At 35.7% G+C, this 19,654-nt stretch overlaps 1 protein-coding gene across 4 annotated transcripts in view; it reads right to left on the bottom strand.

Annotated features, from left to right (window-relative positions):
• Nucleotides 1–19,654, bottom strand: part of LOC120626182 — a 218,095-nt gene that overhangs the window by 2,061 nt on the left and 196,380 nt on the right. For 3 of the 4 annotated variants that reach the window (XM_039893553.1, XM_039893554.1, XM_039893555.1), the window contains 2 exons: nucleotides 13,787–13,880; nucleotides 504–666 (listed from right to left, as the gene is read on the bottom strand). In XM_039893553.1, coding sequence (XP_039749487.1) covers nucleotides 504–666; nucleotides 13,787–13,880 — 257 coding nt within the window. Of the gene's footprint in view, nucleotides 1–503; nucleotides 667–6,601; nucleotides 6,919–13,786; nucleotides 13,881–19,654 lie in introns of those variants that run through there. The other variant, XM_039893556.1, reaches the window with a different exon arrangement.

Here is a 19,654-nt window from a genome sequence, read left to right as displayed (position 1 = left end):
TTAGTCTCCTTTGTTCGTTTAAGAAAGAAGGTCGAACGGTTACAACATGTTCGCCTTGCACAGCTTTCTACTCTGTACCTACCTACAAGCGTGTCCCGACATTTAAATTTATTTTGCACTTAGATATCGTCACTAGAAACAACTCTCTCTCTGGCGTGGAGGGGACTGGGGACGCTCTTTGAACGTAACGTTTCTTTTTATGATATTAACATTCCGGACTTCTAAAACCTTCATGTTAGGTACTATATTTATAATCTTTAGGCTACAGAGCGGATTTATGCTTTTAAAACATTGCACATGTTATGAGAATAGTATGCAGGTCAAGACTATCAGCTGTATCATGTTTGCAATCGGCTTTATCGGTATATAACTACCTAGTTATAGTAGTTCGGTATATAAATACATATATAACTACCTAGTAAATAATTACTTGTACTTAGTCTGTTTGTATACCGGATTTAGGCTATCTAGATTTTAATTATCTTTATTGTATAGGCACTAACCTGATCGTGGGAATAGACGTAAGGCGGAGGCAGCGGTGGTGGGAACTGCCACAGGGGCTGCTGACGAAAGGCAAGAGGCTCGGGCGGTGGTTGCGGAGCGGCCTGGAGCACTGCTTCGGCCGGATGCACCGAAGCCGAGTGCTCCTCACGCTTACGCAGCTTGCTGTGGACGATGCGAATCGCCATCATTGTACCGTTGTTTCCAACCATGATTGTAAAAGGTCCTTCAACGCAAGTACAACTAAACACACTGGGTTGGATCACAGGTAAATAGTTCCAGTCGGACAGTCACAACATATCCAATTCACAATTTCACTCACAGCCGTTTTGCGGTCTAATCGACGCGTATAACTAATTACTAATTTAAATAAATTATCACAATTATTTTGTAAGTAGAGCTATTGCACATATCACTGCTCGTAGGAACGCGCGGGAGACCGCGTTAAGCGAGCTTCAGCTGCGCGGTGACTAGAATGTTATCGTGAAGATTGGCCGGCAGGTGCCTAGCAAAGCGCTCGCTCGTGCCAAACGACCTCTACGGAGTACTCCATGCGTCTGAGTTGAAGTGGAGGGGCGCGAATGGCTTTTATATGGTAGCATCTGACGCGGCGCCAGTGAGCGGGGGACGGGAGGAGAGGGGGACTCGACGATGTGGCCGTTTTCCATGAAAAACTACGATGATTGCGATACCATAGTCTCCACATATAAACCGTCATGGCAATGACGCACCTTATGGGCCAACCGTTGGTTTATCCCTGATGCTAAAGACATAAAAATTCAGACGTTCATTCTAATTATTAACAAATATCCGCACCTAGTGACGACTGTGAGTGCGAATCGGAACATACCAGTATATTATGTAGTTTTCTTGCGTTGAAGCTTTAACTTATAAACTAGTAAAGTGCAAAGAGTAAGATCAGATAATCCTTTCGTAGAAATAGATACCTTCATTAAAAAACGATACAATCACAAAGTGTATCGATTTGAAGATGAGTACTATATTGTATAAACGTAAGAGATAAGAGCTTCCTAGAAAATGTAGTCATTATGTAGCCATAGGTAAACAATGAACACGCCCCCTGCTAGCTTAACTTGGTTATTGCAGCAGATAACGGGCCCGTATTGATTCCGCTGATAGTAACAAATCTGAGGGAGACATTTCACCATCAACCGAGTACAAAGTCCATAAAATACAAATGCACAGCCGCGTATACATTCAACGCACAGCTGTGTCTATGGATAAAGAAAACGCAATAGTCACAAATATTGCATCTCTCTCTATCAAACACGTGTAAATGGGCATAAAAGAGGAGGCAGATATTTAATGCTTTCAACTTAAAAAGGTAAAGTAGGGCTACAGGGTAAGGGAGACCGGGAAGGTGCATTGCCCTTAGTCTGTTCCTAATACAAGCAAGCCTTCGGGGCTTTGACTCGAATGTGGGATAAAAAACACAGGTAGTTTAGCCATTATAAGCAGTTACCCTTGAGAAATGTCTGGAGGATACCGTCAATGTCGGTAGAAATTGAACAAGAACCTCTAGATTTTGCAATAATAATACAAAATAATTTTACTTAATTACACAAACGGAATTTATGAGATTAAAATTGTGCGTGCGTAATACATATTTGTAAATTAAATAGGGATGGTTACAGGATAGTCATGTGGCTTAAATAATGATAGGAGGGTAGATTTAACCTCTTGTTTAAGTCTTAGTTTCTGGATACCTACCAATAGTGTAGCTCTCAAATCATATATTAATGTTACAGGATTCTGTGATAAGTAATAATAACCGAAGAGTAAGAGTACGTTAACGGAACCCCAATTAAAGTAGCATGGTCGGGCTCAGCTCGTTATGTATTCAAATTGTCTTTCGCATAATAAATAAAAGAAACAGCCCATGTCCAGCAATTGGATATAAATTATGCTGGCGAAGAATTTGGAAACCAGAAAGTTATTGATAATAAACTTGGCATATATTTGATGAAGTTCAGAACTTCGGTCAACAATAGTTCTATAAAAACAGCTCTTTTATTAGGCTATTGTTACCATTGACGTCAAACTGTGATGGAAGTAACAAAAGTACATTTTAATAAGATCTACACAGTATGAAGACTTTAATGAATAGAGTAATGGATGCATTGATTACGATCAATCGCCATTTAATAGAACATAATATTACTCGATAACTTGAATGATCAATTTAATGTTGTTATTGATACAATCAACTCGGAACCATACGGTGAGGTCGATAAAAGTGTATTTTGAACGAATGTTGTTACGCTGTATGGAAATAAGTAATATAGGTAGGTACTAGCGGCGGATGTTGATAACGTTTTGTGTAAAAGACTTACCTACTTAACTTTTCTTTAGCATACAGTTATAAGAAGATCTTCTTGATCATAATGCTGTTGTATATGGAATGTGACGAATATAACGGGCATGGGAAAATGACGTCGGACTATAATGGTACGATATCATTTTTCCATATGTCGATGTTTATTGATTTTACGGATAAATAGCAGTTCCTTAATGTTGTGATTAAAATTAAAGCACGCGTTCATTTTACTTGTAAAAATAAAAACATAACATTTATTTCAAAAACCCTACTTGTACGTTTTCAAATGTCCGTTTGTTGTGACAATTACAAGTTCGCAAGAGACATTTTACTCAAAAGAGCAAAAAACTCAGCAGTTTCTCTTTTCAAACGTAAACAATGTACTATTTTAATAGGTAATAATTGTTCTGTCTTATGAGAGGAGAAAGCAAGGCCTGCTTTTAGGCCACCTTCTCAGTAAACAATTTGTAAATTCTGTTCCTTGAGGTGACAAGAACAGCCGAACGGCTAAGTCTATCAATTCAAAGAGAGCAGAGTTTAGAGCACCAGCGCTTTGGGTTACCATACTCATAAGTGAGTATTTCAATGGTTTTAAATAGTAATTTCTTATTATATAGAGTAATGGATTTATTTTTAGTGATGATACTTTCATCTACAAATTAGTCCGACGTTTATCTTGATTTATTCACATTAGAATCACACAAACACACGATATGATTTTCCCACACAAAACCTAGGTAGTTTACGTTTGCTCGCATTCACATTTTTATCTCTTGGCCTCGCTTGTTCTCCGGACGTTTCTCAGGAAGGTTTTGTTTATAAAGAAGCGCCAGTGTTTACAGACGCGTCAGCAGTGGTTATATAAACGGTTGAAGAAAAGCCATCAATTGATAGAGGGAGGACTCGCCAGATCTGCGTTTGCAGGTTTATACCTGCAAACGCAGATCTGGCGAGAATACCATATCCTTATGGATATGGTATTCTATACCGATTTTGAAATATTTTATTATTACGTTCATGTAATTTTACAAGAAAAGCATGACCAATTGAAGGTTTTTTTAGGCTGGCTGAACTGAATTTGTTTCTTATTAGTAGAACATTACACAGAGAGTCATAAAAGCTTCTTTGTATTCATAATAAAAAAAGGGATTAAGTAGGAGGTTTTATTAAAGTTCTGTAGGTTTCCTAATCCCTTGAGTAAGAAAGGGTTTTACTGAAGTCCACAACTAATAGATTGAAAAAAGGTTAAAAATTGTATTCTAAAACTGAAGGATGAAGTCTGTGAAAAAAAACTTGGGTATTAACGCGTTGTTGTTTTCAAGGCAATACAACTTGAATTGTTGTGCATTTCGCTGATATTATGCAACAAAGGTGGATAAGACTTATACACGTAAGTAATTAGTACCCATTTCTTTTATTTTGTGTAGGTGCCGCAAGCCGGTAAGCTATAAACTAATTACCCGTAGAGTATACAAACACTACGTCAGACCATGTCATGCCTGTCCGCAAAAACCCTTGACCTTTGGTCCCTACTGAAAATCAGCGTTGCAGTATTCCTTGGCAGTTACTGCCATGATGCTGCGGCAAAGAACTGAGTAGGTGCCCCGTTGATCACAACGAAGCAACATACGCCTAAACGATTGTATCTTTTTCTCTGTTCTCTTGTTGTAGTATGTTGTAATTTATATTTGTTGTAGTATATAATAATCATAATAAATATTTATTATTATGATTATTATTATTACTAATAACTAACAACTGCAAGGCATGATTGCAAGATTTCTTCCTCAGAATAATGAATTTTTGCGATATCTTCATAAAGCATCTGCCAAGCGCACCACGATATAAACTCATAATAAGTTCAAAGCCTTGTGAGTTGTGACCTCCTTTACTCTGTAGTGACTATACAAAAAAAAAATAGTATTTTTTTAGCCACTTCAAAAAGACTGAGCTGAGTTGACTTCTCAAATTCGTTGTTGTTTATACCCAAACGAATGTATGACGTTCATGATCACACACCTGTAAGTATAACCACCTGCCTCGTACATGTAAACCATAATAAAGTACGGTCTACATACATATTAAAAAAATAACTGTACAGCATCAAGCTGCGCTCGCGCCAACTAAATTTATTTGCATATCAATACGGGTGTGAAAGTTTGATCGGCATAATATTACATTTGTAGATACCTACGTAATCATAATATTATAAATTGTTCGACATTAACTGTTTGTATTTTAAAAGTACCTAATCGAGCCGTACAGTGTACTAAGAGTATTGTAATAAACGCGTGTATCGTCCTATCTATGCCTACGTGATACGTCGTAAGCTTGTCCGGGCGAGTTTAATGAAAATAATAGAAGCCCACTAATTACAAATTCGTATGTAATGAGCATTTGTCATATTGCCACATGTTCTAATATCTATATAACATATTACTTATGTAGCAACTTAAATATTCCTGTGCTGCAGAATATTGCTGTTAAGTACTTCTAACTTAATTATTTTATTGACCCTGAAGTATTATAACTTTACAACATTGCTTGAATTTTGGTTTTGATTTACCTGTGATCAATTGATTTCAATAATATTTATCCTTTAATAAATAAATAAAGAGTTTATACGTCCGCTTTCCTAGTGAATCTTTGTAAATATGGTATTCGTACCACATTATTATAAAAAATTGCCATTTTGCCAATCACTAAAGCCCCTACATAATATTTCGGTCTCAAAATCCATTCACCAGAATATACGGGTAATATTTTAACGCGAGGTCAAGTACGAATAATTTGTTTGTCCGTAACATTGTTATTAAATGTTTTCAGTGTTCTTGATGATTATATCTTATTACCCAAAAAATAAATCAAATCGAGTTACTAATAAATACTTAATTCACAACAATGGTGCAAAATTTCTTGTACAGCAATCTATAAAATAAATTGACAGACCTTTGTACGGGTCTCGCCGTGGAAATGGTAGCACTTTCTTTGTACCTCCCCATTTATATAACTTTAAAGGTAAGTATATGTAAAAGATACAATAGATTTGGAATCAATACCTGTAACTTTTCACACGTATCATACAAAGTTGCGGTAAGAAGCCAGAAGCCCTATAGTATTTAAAAAGGAACTGCCAGCAATTAAAATTTGACCAAGCCAATTTGTGATGCCTGCTGTGCTAGGTGTTTTGGTATTATCTGATAACTAAAGAGATTAAGAATAAACAAAAAAACATTTGAAACAGGAAATAAAGTGTAAAGAACTTTTACTTCCGATGTCCGATTCCTTAAAGTCCACTTTCATCTCCTTTTCTGTATTTGGAAGGCATTGTACGAACGGTCGCGACCTTGTCAGTTCTTACGGTCAATGATCAGTTCCTTTTACTCTTTAGGTAGGTACCTACAAATAACTTTTTGTTCGTATTAAATTGACCCATTCTACTGTATTGTCAGGTTTGAAATAAAATAGCAAATTTGATAAAATACAGTCGCGGATGTAGAAAGAACCTGGTATAGCTAAAACACAAATAAAACCAAAATAACTTAATGTCTTAATGTCAAATACTCAATGCGAACATTCACATGCAATATGTATGGACTGAAGAATTTACCTTGACCAGGTAGATGTCAACCTTGGTAGCTGTCGGTATGACAGAAAACAAGTTTCTCTGCTAATAGCGACATGTTCAATTGAAATGCTCTATCGAATTTGAGGTACTACTTAGTTTGACTATTTGGTAGGTACAATGAGACATAGAATTACCCGCGCTCGAAAGGGTTGTTTTTGTTTCTCCCGCAGAGGCACACGATGGTCTTGTTGACAGATAGAACGATCAGGGAGTTGTGTTCCAGCACCACACCGACTTCGCAATTTTCCTCTTTACACTTCATCGCCTCACAGGCGATAGGAGTGAAGCGCATCGAAAGGCGGGCACAGACACTGACACAGAGCTCGTTTGGGCGGAAAGGCGCCAACGTGGGGCGCTCAACGCGATTTGGCGCAGACTGCCGGTCAGCCGCCTGGTTTCATGCCGCCCGCGTCGACTGCGGTGACTATTTGACTGCCGGCACCACGGCTCGCTCACCGCACCGACGGGTGGCGACTGATCACGCACCTCTCCCGTTACCTCATTGCTATGTTATGGGGGCTCGACCTCGCAAAGCTTTTAGCAAAACCAATTAGGTAGGTGTTTAAATCAATTAGGTAGGACGTAGGACATACGATTATCGATCGACTTATACTATATTCTACATCAGTTACAAACTTATAGGTACGCGGCCGTTGCTAAAGATAGCACTTCACAGAAATCAACCATAACGCTTAAAGGTTAAGACTCAGTTTTCTGACGCTTTGCATATACACTGTATGTTTCGACATACAGTGTATATGCAAAGCGTCACCTGTTACAGCTTTGTGCTGCAGTTTTCTCTTGCCGTTTTTAATTGCTGCAATTTTTTCTTGCCAATGATTTTGTATCTAAGTAATAAGTTGAACGTTGCATACGATATTAAAATCTGTAGAAGAATCGAGTTACCGATATAGCTAAAAGTGTACTAAAACATGACAATGACAACCTTGCTCTGGAAAAAGTTAGCGTTGGTAGACTTATGAAAAGATGGACAAACGACATCAAGGGAGTGAACGGGAGCCGTTTGATACAAGCAGCACATAACAGGAGCGTAGGAAAATCTCTGCTAGAGATTTATGCTAAATCCAAAATAAACTTAACAAAGAACTAATGTGAAGCCGGACGTAAAGATTAAATTCCATAAAAGCATCAAAAGAAAGGTCAAAATATATTTTAAGATTGCAGGAAGTATTTAAATGACATTAAGGATTCTCTGCGGGTGAGAGGAAGTGTTCGAAGGTCCTTGAAACTTATTTAATGTATGTTACATTTGTAAAATTGATAAATATTTTAGTCTAACATTTAGTATCAATAAATTGGACAGATAGGTAAAAAAGGAAGTTTTATTTTTGCGTACATTATCAGACAATTAATAGGCTACGACATTATTAAACCGCATTACTCTTTCCTTAGTCTCTGTACTTTCTTATTATGTCTATTTATATTTATATAACAGTTGTTTTCATTAAAAAAAACTTCAATACTGTACACTGCTGGAATAAAGGCCTCTTCCAGTGGGGATGGTAGTAGTAGCACAGAGGACGCTGCTGCACGCACTCCGTTTTATTCCCTTAGTTGCTTCGTACGACACCCCGGGGTGGTGACTACTTTTCTCCATAAGCAAACCGTTTCTTGTATCCAAGCAAAAATAGCATTTAGACATTCTGATACTTAATCTGAAATGCTGTGGGAAATGTTGGGGAGGTGCTTGAAGAAGTTTTATGCAGTTTATTTCTTCACTTAGAGTGCCTAACATGACAACTACTGCGGTGGTCACTCATTAAAGTTACAAAAAATCCAAAAATAATAGAAATGAAATAAAAATAAAAATGCTATAGAAATAAATTAATTTTAGGAAACTATGTATATAAGCAAACAGCTTATATGTTTATCTGATCCGAATACGTTTAAAAGGATTTTATTTCTTCCGGAATAGAAAGCGTTTAAAGATATATTTGGATTTCAGAAAATATACAAAAGTAATTGAATTTGCTTATTTTAAAATTGTTTATTGGTCTAGCAGTAATCATGTTCGAGTTCAGATCATTAGGTTCTAGTAAAGGAAGATATATTCAGTAAAGGAATACTATAAGAAATTCTCAGTAAAGGAAATTATTAGAAAATTTATTTTTTAGTTAGAAAATTTGCATTGTCCGTTATAGTGAATCGGAAAACAAATTAAGCCGGCAGTCTCGATTGTCACTATCATTTGATTATAAGTTTCATTGCAATCCGCATTGTAGCAGCGTGATGGAGTTATGCTCTAAATCTTTTCTCCTATGAGCGAGGAGGCCTGTGCTACGAGGTGGAAAATAAGTACACGAATGATAATGATGATGGTGACTTACTCCACTTCAATCCATCTGCCTGATAGCAGAGTGTATCATCTAAAAACTTTTTAACACTTCTCACAATTTTACCACGTTCTATCAGGTCATTATTTGCATTTAGCCACGCCGTTTTGGTATACCGTTTGGGCGTCGGGTAGTGATTTGCGATTTAAAACAGTGAACAACCGCTAACCTACGATGTCCAGATGAAAAAAATTGGCTCGTATCCAACGATACCCGGCAGACCTTGGTAGCGCATTGTTGTATAACGTGGTTTAATTGCTCTTAATGTACTGGCATCCTTGTTATCAATACGCATTTTTTAAATAGACCCATTAGAGCTATGGGAACGCTTTGCCCTTGGTTACCATTATTATTATAAAATTCATATTGTTAATTAAATTAAAAAAATAAAGTATCAAATAAATTTTAAATTTGCATATTTTAACAGCATCACTGCTAATTACGGCTGTGGTATACGTACGCTGCCATATTTTAAATAAAACAGTTTAGTAAACAGTAAGAAAACTAGAAATTTTGTTTACGATATTCGATATAAGTAAATAATAAAAATATTATTTTGAAAGTGTTTGTACCTTGAAACAGTTAATTTGTAATAAGGTATACGGAAGTTTTTGGAAAATGACTAGTAATTATTTAATGCTGTGAAGTTTGATATAAAAAGATTAAATTTCATTCTAATAGATAACAGGCAAATTATTAGATAAATCCCTTATCTAGTCTAGTATAATTTAGTCTACCACGCTGGCCAAGTGCTGATTGGTGGACTTCACACACCTTTGAGAACATAGTTCAATTAATATTTAATTGAAAAGGCATATCTAACATTTCACTAAATCAGACATGTTTAGTGTTTTTTGTTCCCGCTTCCTCTATAGAAACCGTTATTTCAGCTGAAATTGTATTATTACTGAAAAAAATATATAGTCTGTGTTACTCGCTGAGAATTCTTCCCTCGGCCAAATTTTTTTGAAATCGATTAAGTGGTTTTTATTTCATACATTAGGTACATACAAAAATATACAATATAAGATAATCTATATGTGAATAACAAATTCTCCAGTTTCGGTTCGTTTTATTTGTCTTAATCAGGACTCAAGGCCAAATGACCAAAAGATATAGTTACTTTATACTCGTAGATACGATATATTCCTGTTAATATTATCAAATTATACTTAAACTAAACAACTCTATTGACTTGTTACTAAGGTTCACATATTGCAGGGCTTCCTAAAATGTTAAATTGTATTTGCGTAAGTACTAACACGGATATATCTTAGTTTGGACAGCCACTCGTGACTGTTTTGGGCTTGAGTATTTTAACACATCTATATAAAAATTACGATAATTATTATTTCCTTTTTAGAATTTCGATAAAAAACCATTTAACCAAAAAAAGTAAATAGCTTTCTTACACCAGTAAAAAAATTGAGTTAAAATAAATAAAAACTACAGGGTACTTCCCGACGGAATACAAGCTTGAAATTGATTACGAAGGTCATAATCACTTATGGAAAACCAGTGATTTAAAATAAAAATTGGGATCTAGGCTCGTAGGCTGAGTATCATTAGGCGAAAGGGCTCGACTTGCAAAAAAGGTTTTTGTTGTCAGTCACATATAGTTAAAATCATATATAAATATCAAAATCAATAATAAATGTAAGGGAAAACATTTTCTCCCTGGAGGTTTAAAAAACATGAAATATGATATTTGATGCAAAGTAAAACTAAAATAGAAAAGGATTACAGCCCGCATTAGAGCAGCGTGGAAAATGTATGCTCTAAATCTGCCTCTCTTATAAAGGAGGGCTGTGCTCAGTCAGGAGAAAAAGTAATGCATGTCATTGTCAAACTAACTTACCTATTATAATCGAACATATAATTATCATTACACCTGTTTCTTTTTAAAGTACCAATGGAAGTCCCGACGGTCCCGAAGGCCCTCAGTGCGCCAGTCTTTCGCACTTAGCCCTATTTCTATTATAAATTAGGTTCTTACCTATCGCTGTGAAAAACGTGTCTCAAAATATAAACGTTAAAATATGTTATGGTTTAAATTATCGTCGGTTACCAGTGTTAAATTAGAATTGGAATATCTCAAAACAGCCAGTTGGTTGAAGTTTATCAATTATCGAGACATTAGTAGAAAGGAATTTATGTAAAACAAGTAGTTTTTACAGTTGGTACTTACATTTTGCGGCAAACTCTTCGAAATGAACGTTTTATGATACTTATTATCAACATCTTATCGTACTTCTATTATTGAAACACTTATGGATTAGGAAATTTAAAAAAAAAAACCTTCCGAGATTTTGTCAAGTAAAACACTACGTTGAAGTATCGGCGAACTGTCTCAAATGCGATATTGTTGAGGACAAATCAAATAATGAAATAATTTTTGAACTACCCTCAAAAATAAAATGAACAAATCTTGTCTATGTATTTTAAGGTATGGTATGATAGATATTGTTTTTCTTTATACCAATTATGTATTTCTTTTGTTTTTTCAATCGTGCAAATATGTAGGGTTCTCAACTTTATTTCTAAATATTTATAAAAACATGAATCTACATCAGATCTAGGGTATGGACGGATTAGGAACGTAAATGGCTGCACAATGTAAACAAAGACTCAAAGAAGACCGGACGATTACGAACCGTTAAAGCACACTCTTCTATGTCTACCGCTTTATAATCTTGAGCAACGTTTCCCAACCATCTTATATTTTTTGCTACCGCCGCGTGAGCCTTATTAGCTTTTATATAGGTTAGAAGAAACACCATAGTACGTATTATAAAAAGTAAAGGTAGGGATTTAGTGTGAATATTAACATGACATTCAGATAACGTACCAATTTTTGTACCTAGTTCATCATTGGATTGCAATTGTGCCTCCAATATTATATTTGCATATAAAGTTTAAATAATTGTACGGTGATTTATTGGTTGGAATAAAGTACGATTGCCAAATGCTACAAACTCAATATGCGTTGATGTATTTGAGATTTGACTTCGCTTTTACTTTGATGAAATCAATATGTAAAAGCTTTTCTATATATAGCTGATTTTGGTATACCGACCGCAAATAGAGTTATGGTTTGTGTTGTACAGTTGTACACTTCGCGTATAGTTAAGTTTACGCAGCAAGTTATGCGCTTCCAAAGTTAATTTGTACGTGTTCCCTGTTTACGTATCGTTCCAAATGGTTCCTACGCATAAAATAATTCGATATAAAAGAACTCGTAAAAATTGTAAGTGATGCTTCGCGTACATTTTTATTGGTTTTTTAGTACGTATTATTAAGGTTCTTCAGATAGAAGCCCGATCTTTTTTTTTATGACCACTAACACTTTAAATAAATTGATATACCTACATAATTTTGAAGTAGTGAATAAATCTGAGTAAAGTTTTGATTGTCACAAAATCCGTCAGCGGCAAATATGAAGTTCTAAGATGCGCATGCTTACACTCGCAATCGCTTTGAATAACGGAACACTAACGTTAAAGTTAAACAGCCAGCCAGCGTTGTAGCGAAACGTTTGTAACATAAAAAACCGCGGGGCACAATGTTACACTTTAAGGGTCTAACAAGTAAACGTGTAGTTACTTCGGAATAATTATTTAGTGTTTGGCAACTCTTCAACAGAAGTTTTTTTGTTGACAGAGCATGACAAAAACTGAACCACGTTTTTTTGTAATGTCTTAAAACTAATAAATAATATTAGGTCCATAAATATAACGAAGACTTCAATAGTGTTTAATTATTCGAATCAGACTCTGTAACTATAAGCTTACAAATCAAATTTTTTCTTTGAAGGTGGGCTAAGAGGCTTATGAAGTATGAAGAAATATGAAGTTTCATTCGTTCGTGTTAAACTTAAGAGAGTTTTTGAGTTGTTTTTTTACAGTATACACAGTACTTAGTACTTGGAGCTTTTTATGACAGAGCTCGTCCGGGGAAGTACTATCGCAATGCTTATTTCTACCGTTAAGCAGCATCGTTGCAATACTGTGTTCCGCAGGGTGATTACGTATCTCGCGGCAGTGACGTTACGACGGAAAAATGACGTTTGACAGCAGTGATTGCAAGATTTACGCCTGTCGCATTGCTGTCGCGAGATACGTAATCACCCTGCCGTTCTGAAGGGTGGTGTAATTACAGGCACATGAGGCTTAACACCTACGCTTAAAATTGATTGACTCAGGGTGGCATGTTGCAGGACGTGATCATTGCATGCCCTCTGAAGTATTGCTCTGTTCATAGGCGATGGTTTTCCACTTAACATCGGGTGGGCCATCAGCTTCAATTTCGTCCGTAATAAAAAAAAAGAAATTTAAAATTGTATAAATTTCTGAACTAGCTTATTGTCAAAGTAATACGTGTCTTTAGTTCATAATTTCATAAAATTTTCAAGCTAGTGTTTGACTCTTAACTGTAACATGGTAGGGACATTACTGGGCCGTGATACATCCATGAGGTATATACATCTAGGTGCGGACAATTATGCAAAGCCTGTGCATTGACGCAGGCAAGGCATTAAACAAACAAATGGTACAGATCAATTGGTGCTAAGCGTTAAAAGAGCACCAAACGTGCGAAGGAGGTAACCTTTTTCTGCCGACTTGATAGGAGCAATAAAGTGATTACACCAAGCGAAAATTCGACAAGGTGTTATATCAGGTAACTTAAGTTTCACAAATACCACGTAGTCTTATAGAGATTCGTGGTAGTTCATGAGCATGATGATGTTGGTCAAATGAATGCAAAATATTTATTCGCAAAACCACATTATCTATTGATTTATATGGATATAAAATATGCATGTCAAACTTCTGTGTTAAATACTGAGTCTTATTATGGAATATATGAAACAAGATTGGTACTATAGGAACTATTGTAATTGATATAAGAAAAAGATCAGTTTAAAAATCCGCAAAGAAATGATGAAGTTTAGAAGTGGATACTTACTTGATAGTGAGAGCCAGCAGCACAATTATTAGCCCCACGAGGGCCATGGCTATCACCACACCGCCAATCATGTAATTCGCATCATTCGGGGCATCTGTAACAAGGGAATATTATATACATCAATATTACGTTCATATTCTTGTACTTTGGTAAAGTCAGATTAGACATTATAATGTACCGATCCTAAATAAAATTTGTATTCATTATAATATAACTGCATATTTTGAGATAGAAACCAAAAAAATAATTACGCGATAATTTTACTTTCCTTAATAATACAGTGCTTTATGCACTGTATTATTTTCAGGATAGCTAAATACCGTGATCTCTCAACGCATGAAAGGATTTACTTAAAACTTTTGCTAAAATTCAAAAAAGTATTTTCAAAAAACTCTCAACTTGTTTGGCTGTCGTGTTTTAAATTTTTTCTTATGCGTACTTGTTTCTTAGCTGAATAAAAAGTTGCAGATTTTAATATTAAAGCTTACTAAGGAAACAACCTTGCATGATTGATGGTCAAGAAAAATAAGCAAATTTAGATGCTAATATCCTTAATCACAACCAACAAAAAGTTGCAATAACAATCAAAATAGAAAAAAAACTGTTACGTCACCCGGGTCATTTCTTGTAAATTTACTTAAATAATAATTAAAATATTCAAATAATTATACCTACATATTCTTAAACGTACTGTTGAGGCCAACTACTTTATTCAGACAGTTTACACCTCGCCGCTGTCTCTTCTAATAAGGATAACGTTTACTAACGTGTACGCAAAACCTTCAAATAGAGTTATGTAGTTAAATATTAATACTGCTGGGTACCTAGTTGTGACGTAGCTTACGTAGGAACTTAAGAAGTATAATAAATTGCAAACACGAATTTTTTTAAGTGATTTACTACACCTCGATACTTTTTAGCGTGCCAACATATTGTAGAAAAATGCCACGGAGGTAAGCGAAAAGTAAGCGGGTTTAATAATAATTATCATTAATAAAACAGAATAAACGACGAATGGACTGATCCACAAATTTAAAGTCGCTCTTAGAGGGCTATGTTGGGAAATTCCCTAGAGGATAGAATTAGACACGAAAAGATCCACAGGAGAAACAAAGTCACTGACAAAGCCAAAAGACTAAACTATCCATGCCATGCAGACTAGCCATGCTTGTCGTAGGTGCGTCAGAAACGTTCTAGAGTGGAGACCACGAACAAGCAAGCGTAGTGTGGACGCCCTCCAGCACGATGGAACTATGACATAAAGAGAGTGACGAGGAGTGGTTGGATGAGGAAGGCTGAGGTACCGGGTGTGGTTGCGCTTCTTGGGAAATGCCTATGCTCAGCAGTGGACTTCCGCTGGCTGAAATAATGATAATGGATAATAAACGATGCCGTGGAATGGGTTGTACACTTAACTAAATTTCTAAACTCCGAGCAAGCACCAAGATTTCATTGACATTAAAACAGGAAATTTAACTCAGGTCTATTTCAGGGTTGCACATGTTAAACATTAGGCAAATGAGGACCCAGAAATATCTAATATTCTTGATAAATATCCAGTGAACAGTGGTAAATTTTAAGTTTTGGAAGTGGGCGTGATCACTGTTACAGTTTCATAATTTTACAGTGATCATCGTTTTATTTATTAGCGGTTAAGTTATGTTATATATTTCACAAATAAAAAAATGCATAATTGAGAGTTAACAGACAATGTAATAAAACAACGATTTGTAAATTACTAACACGCAAAATCTTTGGTTTGGTTATTCCACCCACTGTAGTATGTCTACGCTAGAACCGCTTCATACCGGCTGTTAATAAGCGTACCACTTTGCGCCAATTGTACCGCGTTCGCTATAGCCCCTCGATGCAGACAAATCGATATTAAGGGAAAATACCAGATCGATGGCGCACCACACACGCAACTGCAGTTCGCTGAGGTTGAACCTCAGTTTTTAACTGACTTACAAAAAAGGAGGAGTTCATCAATTCGGTTGTATTTTTTTGTAAGTTTGTTACCTTAGAAAAAATATTTTTTTGTTCGAAATGGTACACTTCCCATGTGGTCCCATTTTCACCTAGTCAAGATCTATTGAAGATATCCTGGAGAAATCGTGGGAACTCTTCAAATGTTATAGGGACACGTATAGCGATTAAAGTATTTTTAACCGACTTTAAAAAGGAGGAAGTTCTCAATTCGTCGGAATCTTTTTTTTAATGTATGTTACCCGATTACTCGAAGACGCCTGAACTGATTTGAAAAATTCTTTTTTTGTTTTAAAGGGCATACCCATGTCCCATTTAACAATAATGTAACTCAAAGTAGCAAATTTTTCCCTATAAAGTTCATTATTTGGCCTACGCTGAGTAGAGTATTGATGATAGATAAACAATAGGTACTACATGCTTAAAGTACTCATTATTAGCTACAAAAAAGTTCGCGAGGGAATACATCTGACTATAATATTTAGGTCACAATAGTAGCGTTTGTGTTCTAAAATTTAATTAGTTCGCCGGTAGAAACAAGTATTTTTTGCTTTTTAGTTGAAGTCAATTTTTCTTCTATTTTTTTAAACCACATTATATTATTAAAGTAACTAAAGCATTTGCAAAGCATCACTTGACGAAATGGTGCTTTTCAAGAGAAAAGCACCATTTCGTCAAGTGATGATGAACCACGGATGGCCACCGGAATGTGACAATAATAAGTATGGCACGGGTTGCGATTCGGTTATGGTATATAGTTGGTAAGCAATTTATGCTCACTACGATAAAGGAGATGATGGTGAAGTGCCGGGATATCTCCTCAACCAATAACTTTAATAACTTAGATCATTTCAAATCTAGCCAATAAACTATTTAAAAAAAAGGCCGGTCGATAATAATTGTTGAACCCCACCACCCTGTATTGAAGGCTGGTTCAGCGTGGAGTCTCCAAATCCCTCCCTCCTAGAGAGAGTTTAGTAGCAGTTGATCTCCAAAACTCGTCGAGGGACATACTACCGCCATGCTTGTTTCTGCCGCTAAGCAGCATGGCCACGTTGCGGTCTAAAGGGTGTTGTTGCCGGCACATGAGACTTGCGGAGCTAGGACATATTCCTTGCATGTCCTGCGAAGTGTTTATCTGTGTATAGACGGTAGTTTTCCATTTAACAATTCGGACATCGGCGTTGTCCGTCAATTATTACTATAAATAAGCAGAGGAGGCCTGTGCCTAGAAGTAGTTTATTAATAGTGTGACGATGTTAATGGAATATTATAGGTCATTTGCTACGTCCTGTCTGGGACGGCCCTTGCGTGCATGGTGTAGTGATTCAAGTTTATTATGTACCTACCTGTCTTTATTGTAATTTGAAGGTTTACACGCAAAGGGCAACACACCTTGCTTGATATGGTAATCATACTTTATACCACCTACGTAAGAAGGGCAAAAAACTAAAATGATAAGAGGCCAAAAATGCTTTGCGTTCTGTTTATTGTCAATGATAGTATTCCGCGATCTTTGTCGTATAGGTACATTCCGAGTTATTTGAGTGAATACAAAACGTGTGCACGGCTATAATGCTAAGAGTCGCAGTGATACATTTTTCTCGTTGTATTTTAGTAAATATTCTATACTTAGTCATAATTTTATTACTTGCAAATTTTTTCTCCTCCGTTTGAATTCGGTTAAAAACCAGGTGAGCATTATTTTTAAAATAAATTATCTTATTACCCGTGACGTGTCGATTCCCAAAAATACTATTTGGTATGTCGGTCGAAAAAAACAATGCAGCGATCGATATAAAATTCGACGATCGAACCCTCAACTATATTTATTTTTATTAAAACTTAGATAACCAACTAGCTAATCTAACAGATGGACCGAAAGGGAAGCGTTGTGAAAACTTCGCGACATCTTTTCCTCCAAAATCCAAAATCCAAGTCTTCGGTTCCATAGCAATGCAATTCCACCAGCAGTGGAATTCTACCGGTTGATGTGGTGAAGATAATTAGAGCAATTTTAATCAGGTGCAAGAACATTCATGCAGTAAATTAATGAATAATTAATAGAAATTCTAGACAAGCAAGTTGATAATTGTTTTGTTTTCAGACATTTGATATCACCTTCATTGTAACTGCTATCGTCGCAATCCTCTTCGATTTTCCTAACACAATACCCAATTAAACATTATTTAATAATACGAATTTCTTTAAAATTATAAAGTAAAAACAATGAATACCAAAGTAACAAGTTCTTATGTAATAATTGTATAACAGAACACTTAACTGGCATCAATAACCTCAGTAATATAAATTAGAAGTAAGTATTGCAAGCCTTTTGATTAATTCATAAATGATTGATCTTTTTGACTTAATTTCTTATTTCGTTATAAGTTTTCTATGATCTTTTTATTATATCGTCTAACACATGGTCTTGTTACTAAAATTATGGAATATACTTATTTATAAATTATAATGGAACAAGTAATAAATTTCTGTAACTTATAGATAAGAAGATAACACTAAGCAACCGTTTCGAAATTAATGATTATCTCGGCACTCATGTATCTGATCTTCGTATACCTTATTCAGGTTTATGCCTCTAGACCACCACCAGACCAGACTAGATACAATTGAGAAATCATAATAAAACATTATTATGAATTTATGTGTTTTTATTATGAATTTATTTAATTTATGCTTTTGACTTTTAATAGTTTGTAGAAATGGCTACAATGCGAATAGTTGTCCAATAGCATATGACTAATGTGTACCTACATAGCCTTAATGATGGCGCCGTCAAGCCTTTTAAACATGCAAGGCAAACATTTTTATCACTCCACGTGTAACCTTTTTTCACATAAGGCTCAATAGACTCACCGCTTTCCTGACAATGCAGTTATACCTTGTTGCCAAGAAATATTTTAATGGTATTGCATAAAACAGGCGCCACTAGATTTAACTATTCAATCATTTTAATTACTTTCAATTATGAATTTTCATTTAGTTTGCTTTTTTTTTGCTAACTACCCGCGGCTTCGCTCGCGCGGTAATATGAAGAACGTTGTCAGGAGAAATAAGACACCGACCATGAATACAGAACAGTTCGTTATATACGAAGGTTTGTGTAAACTATGTTAATTTTTTAGCCTATGTTACTACTACTACTGTACTAACTCCATACAAAAAATTATTATGCTGTGTAACCGTAACAGTTGTAACCATCCTCTTACCGCGGGTGTCCTACGAGGGAATATAACGGAGAACGGGCAGCAGCGTCCTGTGTGCTACTACTACCTCTACTGCGATCACCAACCCGTCTGCCCAGCGTGCTGCCTAAATGGGCTCCCTTTGGGAGAGGCCTGTAGTCCTGTAGGACTAACATAAGCTAAAGATGTTGCCATAAATCAATTGGATTGGTTGCTCAGTTAGCGTGTAGGAAAAAAATTCTGACAAACACACTATCGCGTTTATAATTATACTAGCTTCGCCCTACGTTGTTACCCGCGGTTAATGAGCCATTTGGGTGCTGTGTTAGGACGTGAAGGAAGGACGGTATTTGGTTATATATGACGGAATATTTCTGTTGAGCCTTGGAAATTTTATGTTTAAATACCCTATGTTACTTTCCGTACTTTCAGAATCGATCGAAATCAAGTAGATTTTTTCCTTAGTTACGTTTACAGTTACGTGAATTAATGACGAACAAACACAATTTTGCTACTGGTAAGTAAGTTAGAACTTCGAGTAAGTGATTTTATCAAAGCAAATTATTTCGAACTAGTCAGACCATTTTACATAGTTTTCTAATGAATCCCTTCACAAAATATTTTGTTACATAAAAAATAAGCGAACAAAGGAAATTATATTTGTAGGCATTTTATC

The sequence above is a fragment of the Pararge aegeria genome, chromosome 9, assembly GCF_905163445.1.
Source record: "Pararge aegeria chromosome 9, ilParAegt1.1, whole genome shotgun sequence".
In the NCBI taxonomy this organism is placed as follows: domain Eukaryota; kingdom Metazoa; phylum Arthropoda; class Insecta; order Lepidoptera; family Nymphalidae; genus Pararge; species Pararge aegeria.
This window is presented reverse-complemented; position numbering and strand designations above follow the sequence as displayed.